Genomic DNA, 6,562 nt, shown 5'->3' with positions numbered 1-6,562 from the left:
CGACCCCCCCCCCCATGGCCATGATGGGGAGGCGGGGCTTAGAAGGGGGCGGATCCAAGAAGGGCCCAGGCGTCCGGGCGGGCGGATGGGGGCGGGGGGTGTCACCGGAACCCCATGGCGGGGGGAGGAGGAGCGGGACTGGGGGGGACATTGGGGACATGGGGGACAACGGGGGGGGGGGCGGGGGTCGCGCTGACCGGACCACGTGCTGCTATGTCCGTAATTACTCTTATTTTTTGGGGCGGGAATCTCGTTTTTTGGTTGTTTTTTAGATATCTTTTTTCCCCATTTTGGGGTTTTTTTGGAGGGGGCGGGGCTCGGGGCGGGGCTGGGGGCGGGGCCCGCGCGGGGGCGGGGCCCTACAAGCCCAGGGTGCCCCCGATGGAGGAGGCCAGCACCACCCCCAGCACCACGCAGCAGATGATGATCATGATCTTCTTCTACGGCGGCGCCCCCAAAACGCCCCGAAATCACCCCAAAAATCACCCCGGAAATTCCAGGCGGCATCCGGGAAAGCGGGGGGGGAGGGGAAGAGAAAACACGGGAGCGTTATCCGACGGGATCCGGAATTCCGGGCGCCCCCCGCGCCCCCCGACTCACCCTCCGCGCTTTGCTCTGGTACTTGACGGCCTTCTTGGTGTCGGACACGGCCCGTTCCACGTAGTCCACCGAGTGCTCCACGTTGTACTCGATGCGGTCGATCATCTCCCCCTGGGGACGGCGGGGACATCGGGGGGCGTTGGGGACATCGGGGGCGTTGGGGACATTAGGGGTGTTGGGGACGTTGGGGACATTGGGGGCGTTGGGGACATTGGGGGCGTTGGGGACATTGGGGACGCTGGGAACATCGGGGACGTTGGGGACGTTGGGGACATTGGGGTCAATGGAGTAGGCGGCTTCGCCCACCCCGACCAATGAGCGGGCCAATAGGAGAGCCCAGAACCGCTGGGGACAATGGGGGGACATTGGGGACAATGGGGACATCGGGGGTGTTGGGGACATTGGGGGACGCTGGGAACATCGGGGACATTGGGGACATCGGGGGCGTTGGGGACATTGGGGACACGGGGGGACGTTGGGGACATTGGGGGTGTGGAGGACATTGGGGGTGTTGGGGACATTGGGAGCGTTGGGGACATTAGGGGAGTTGGGGACATCAGGGGCATTGGGGACATTGGGGGTGTTGGGGATATTAGGGGTGTTGGGGACGTTGGGGACATTGGGGGTGTTGGGGACATTGGGGGTGTTGGGGACATCAGGGGTGTTGGGGACATCGGGGGCGTTGGGGACATTGGGGACACTGGGAACATCGGGGACGTTGGGGACGTTGGGGACATCGGGGGCGTTGGGGACATTGGGGGTGTTGGGGACATTGGGGACGCTGGGAACATCGGGGACGTTGGGGACGTTGGGGACATCGGGGACGTTGGGGACATCAGGGGTGTTGGGGACATTGGGGGTGTGGAGGACATTGGGGGGCATTGGGGACATTAGGGGCATTGGGGACATTAGGGGCGTTGGGGACATCAGGGGCATTGGGGACATCAGGGGTGTTGGGGACATCAGGGGCGTTGGGGACATTGGGGGGTGTTGGGGACATTAGAGGCATTGGGGGCATTAGGGGCATTGGGGACATTGCGGGTGTTGGGGATATTGGGGGTGTTGGGGACATCAGGTGAATGGACCCATCCTGGGAGCCCCGGCTGGTTCTAGGTGACCCAATGGGGTCCCAAGGCACCATGGGAGCTCAGATGGGTTCTAGGTGACCCAATGGGATCCCAACCATCATGAGAGCCCCAGGGGGTTCTAGGTGACCCAATGGGGTCCCAACCATCATGGGAGCCCCAGGGGGTTCTAGGTGACCCAACGGGGTCCCAAGGCACCATGGGAACCCCAGGGGGTTCTAGGTGACCCAATGGGGTCCCACGGCACCCTGGGAGCTAAGATGGGTTCTAGGTGACCCAATGAGGTCCCAACCATCATGGGAGACCCAGGGGGTTCTAGGTGACCCAATGGGGTCCCAGGGCATCGTGGGAGCTCAGATGGGTTCTAGGTGACCCAATGGGGTCCCAAGGCACCTTGGGTGCTCCAGGGGGTTCTAGGTGACCCAACGGCATCCCAACCATCATGGGAGCACCAGGGGGTTCTAGGTGACCCAATGGGATTCCAACCATGAGGGAGCCCCAGGGGGTTCTAGGTGACCCAATGGGGTCCCATGGCACCATGGGAGCTCAGGTGGGTTCTAGGTGACCCAGTGGGTTTCCAACCACCATGAGAACCCCAGGGGGCTCTAGGTGACCCAATGGGGTCCCAAGGCACCATGGGAGCTAAGATGGGTTTCTAGGTGACCCAATGGGGTCCCAACCATCATGGGAGCCCCAGGGGGTTCTAGGTGACCCAATGGGGTCCCAAGGCACCATGGGAGCTAAGATGGGTTCTAGGTGACCCAATGGGGTCCCAACCATCATGGGAGGCCCAGGGGTTCTAGGTGACCCAACGGGGTCCCAAGGCACCTTGGGGGTTCTAGGTGACCCAACGGGTCCCCGTGGCCCCACCTGGCTCTCCACCAGCATGGCCATGTCCACGAACATGTCGTGCAGCTCCCGGATGCTGGTCTCCAGCTTGATGATCTCGTTGTGCCGCGTCTCGATCTCATTCAGCGCCTGCTTCGTCATCTGCGAGTCCATCTTGATCTGGGGGGACGGGGACGGCGCCGTGTGGGGCCTCTTGGGGACCTCCCATTGGTTCTAGGGGACCTGGGGACCCTCCCATTGGTTCGAGGTGATTCCAGGAGCCTCCCATTGGTTCTAGGGGACCTGGGGACCCTCCCATTGGCTCCAGGTGACTCTGGGAGCTTCCCATTGGCTCTAGGGGACTAGGGACCCTCCCATTGGGCTCTAGGTGACTCTAGGAGCCTCTCATTGGTTCTAGGTGACTTGGGACCCCTCCCATTGGGCCCTGGGTGACTTGGGGAACCTCCTATTGGTTCTAGGGGACCTGGAGACCCTCCCATTGGTTCTAGGTGACCCTGGGAGCCTCCCATTGGTTCTAGGGGACCTGGGGACCCTCCCATTGGCTCCAGGTGACTCTGGGAGCTTCCCATTGGCTCTAGGGGACTAGGGACCCTCCCATTGGGCTCTAGGTGACTCTAGGAGCCTCCCATTGGTTCTAGGTGACTTGGGACCCCTCCCATTGGGCCCTGGGTGACTTGGGGAACCTCCTATTGGTTCTAGGGGACCTGGGGACCCTCCCATTGGCTCTAGGTGGCTCTAGGATCCTCCCATTGGTTGTAGGGGACTCTAGGATCTTCCCATTGGTTCTTGGTGACCCAGGGGCCCTCCCTTTGGTTCTAGGGGACTAGAGACCCTCCCATTGGCTCTAGGTGACCCTGTGAGCCTCCCATTGGTTCTAGGGGACCTGGGGACCCTCCCATTGGCTCTAGGTGACTCTAGGATCCTCCCATTGGTTGTAGGAGACCTGGGGACCCTCCTATTTGCTCTAGGTGACCCATGGAGCCTCCCATTGGTTCTAGGGGACCTGGGGACCCTCCCATTGGCTCTAGGGGACCTGGGGACCCTCCCATTGGCTCTAGGTGACTCTGGGAGTCTCCCATTGGTTCTGGATGACTTGGGGCCCTCCCATTGGTTCTAGGTAACTCTAGGAGCCTCTCAATGGTTCTAGGTGACCTGGGGACTCTCCCATTGGCTCTAGGTGACCCTGGGAGCCTCCATTGGTTCTAGGGGAGCTGGGGACCCTCCCATTGGTTCTAGGGGACCTGGGGACCCTCCCATTGGGCTCTAGGTGACTCTGGGAGCCTCCCATTCGTTCTAGGTAACTCTAGGATCCTCCCATTGGTTCTTGGTGACCCAGGGGCCCTCCCATTGGGCTCTAGGTGACCCTGGGACCCTCCCATTGGCCGCCGGGCTCACGTCGTCGGTGAAGATGGCCAACTTGCCGCTCTCCAACATGTCCTCCAGCTCCTCATTGGTCGTCGTGCGGCCGGCTGGGGGCGGGAGCGGGTGACGGGAGGGGACACGGCCCCACGGGCGTCCCCAAGAGTGTCCCCATGGATGACCCCCAAGTGTCCCCCCATGTGTCCCCAGGGTGACCACACCCACAAGTGTCCCCATGGGTCCCCTTATGAGTGTCCCAACAAGGGTCTCCCCCACCGCCCATGGGTGTCTCCATTGGTGGCCCCATAGGCGTCTTCATTGGTGACCCCATCAGTGTCCCCATGGCTGTCCCATGAGTGATGTCCCCATGGCTGATGTCCCCATGGGTGTCCCCAGGGCTGATGTCCCCATGGCTGATACTCCATGACTGATGTCCACATGCGTGCTGTCCCCACAAGTGCTGTCCCCATGGCTGATGTCCCCATGGCTGATGTCCCCATGGGTGTCCCCATGGCGGGTGTCCCCATGACTGATGTCCCCGTGGATGTCCCCATGGGTGATGTCCCCATGGACGTCCCCATGGGTGCCCCCATGGCTGATGTCCCCATGGGTGCTGTCCCTATGGATGTCCTCATGGGTGTCCCCATGGTTGGTGTCCCCATGGGTGCTGTCCCCATGGATGATGTCCCCACGGGTGCTGTCCCTATGGATGTCCCCATGGGTGTTGTCCCTGTGGATGTCCCCATGGCTGATGTCCCCATGGCTGGTGTCCCCATGGATGTCCCCACGGGTGTCCCCATGACTGATGTCCCCATGGATGTCCCCATGGGTGATGTCCCCATGGCTGGTGTCCCCATGGGTGTTGTCCCTATGGATGTCCCCACGGTGGGTGTCCCCATGGATGTCCCCATGGCTGGTGTCCCTATGGATGTCCCCATGGCTGATGTCCCCATGCCTGATGTCTCCATGGATGTCCCCATGGCTGATGTCCCCATGGATGTCTCCATGGCTGACGTCCCCATGGTTGTCCCCATGGCTGATGTCCCCATGGCTGATGTCCCCATGGATGTCTCCATGGATGTCCCCATGCCTGATGTCTCCATGGATGTCCCCATGGCTGATGTCCCCATGGATGTCTCCATGGCTGGTGTCCCCATGGTTGTCCCCATGGCTGATGTCCCCATGGCTGATGTCCCCATGGATGTCTCCATGGATGTCCCCATGCCTGATGTCTCCATGGATGTCCCCATGGCTGATGTCCCCATGGATGTCTCCATGGCTGATGTCCCCATGGGTGTCCCAATGGCTGACGTCCCCATGGTTGTCCCCATGGCTGATGTCCCCATGGCTGATGTCCCCATGGATGTCCCCATGGATGTCCCCATGGCTGATGTCCCCATGGCTGGTGTCCCCATAGGTGCTGTCCCCAGGGCGGGTGTCCCCATGGCTGATGTCCCCATGGCTGACGTCCCCATGGTTGTCCCCATGGCTGATGTCCCCATGGATGTCTCCATGGCTGGTGTCCCCATGGCTGATGTTCCCATGGGTGTCCCCATGGCTGACGTCCCCATGGTTGTCCCCATGGCTGGTGTTCCCATGGATGTCCCCATGGCTGATGTCCCCATGGCTGGTGTCCCCATGGATGTCCCCACGGGTGCTGTCCCTATGGATGTCCCCATGGATGTCTCCATGGCTGATGGTGTCCCCATGGCTGGTGTCCCCATGGATGTCTCCATGGCTGGTGTCCCCGTGGATGTTCCCACGGGTGCTGTCCCCATGGATGTCCCCATGGCTGGTGTCCCCATGGATGTCTCCATGGCAGGTGTCCCCATGGCTGATGTCCCCATGGGTGTCCCCATGGCTGATGTCCCCATGGCTGATGTCCCCATGGCTGGTGTCCCTATGGATGTCCCCATGGCTGATGTCCCCATGGATGTCCCCATGGATGTCTCCATGGCTGATGTTCCCATGGATGTCTCTATGGCTGGTGTCCCCATGGATGCTGTCCCCATGGATGTCCCCATGGATGTCCCCATGGCTGATGTCCCCATGGGTGGTGTCCCCATGGATGTCCACGTCCCCATGGTTGGTGTCCCCATGGTTGTCCCCATGGTGGGTGTCCCCACGGGTGATGTCCCATGGATGTCCCCATGGATGTCCCCATGGCTGACGTCCCCATGGTTGGTGTCCCATGGTTGTCCCCATGGTGGGTGTCCCCACGGGTGCTGTCCCCATGGGTGTCCCCATGGCTGATGCCGCATGGGTGTTGTCCCCATGGATGTCCCCATGGCTGATGTCCCCATGGATGTCCCCACGGGTGCTGTCCCCATGGATGTCCCCATGGATGTCCCCGCGGCGCCCCGTCACGCACTGATCTCGAGCTGCCGCTGGATCGGTCCTTGCAGCGGGTCGCGGTACTTGGACTGCGTCGCGTTGTACTCGGTCATGACCTCCACGAACTTGCGCGACAGCGTCGAGTGCTGCGAGGCCGAAGGGCGTCCGGGGAGGAGAGGAGGAGGAGGAGGGGGATGGGGATGGGGAGGAGGAGGAGGAGGAGGAAGAGGAGGAACAGGAGGAGGAGGAGGAGGAAGAGAGGAGGAGGAAGAGGAGGAGGAAGAGGAGGAGGAGGAGGAGGGAAGGGATGAGGAGAGGAGGAGGAGGAGGAAGAG

General features: G+C 61.9%; 1 protein-coding gene across 1 annotated transcript; it reads right to left on the bottom strand.

Moving 5' to 3' along the window:
• Window positions 1-312: 312 nt before the first annotated feature.
• LOC148590376 (syntaxin-1B-like) lies at window positions 313-6,373 on the bottom strand. Its single transcript, XM_088539105.1, has 5 exons — window positions 6,265-6,373; window positions 3,930-4,003; window positions 2,556-2,693; window positions 601-711; window positions 313-440 (listed from the first exon to the last, which is right to left on the bottom strand). The coding sequence occupies exons 1-5, from the start codon at window positions 6,338-6,340 to the stop codon at window positions 360-362; spliced, it is 480 nt and encodes a 159-aa protein (XP_088395231.1). The 5' UTR covers window positions 6,341-6,373; the 3' UTR covers window positions 313-359.
• Between the last annotated feature and the right edge of the window lie 189 nt (window positions 6,374-6,562).

Source organism: Tinamus guttatus, unplaced genomic scaffold (genome assembly GCF_059628265.1).
Source record: "Tinamus guttatus ecotype Peru unplaced genomic scaffold, ASM5962826v1 Tinamus_guttatus_pri_ptg001389l, whole genome shotgun sequence".
NCBI lineage: Eukaryota > Metazoa > Chordata > Aves > Tinamiformes > Tinamidae > Tinamus > Tinamus guttatus.
This window is presented reverse-complemented; position numbering and strand designations above follow the sequence as displayed.

Bases quoted from the DNA above. Each gene is read 5' to 3' on its own strand.
- LOC148590376 (XM_088539105.1), bottom strand. From the start codon at position 6,340: ATGACCGAGTACAACGCGACGCAGTCCAAGTACCGCGACCCGCTGCAA. The intron at 4,004-6,264 runs GTGCGTGACGGG...TCCCGCCCCCAG, and splicing joins CCAGCGGCAGCTCGAGATCA to CCGGCCGCACGACGACCAAT. The intron at 441-600 runs GTGAGTCGGGGG...GCGCCGCCGTAG, and splicing joins ACCAGAGCAAAGCGCGGAGG to AAGAAGATCATGATCATCAT.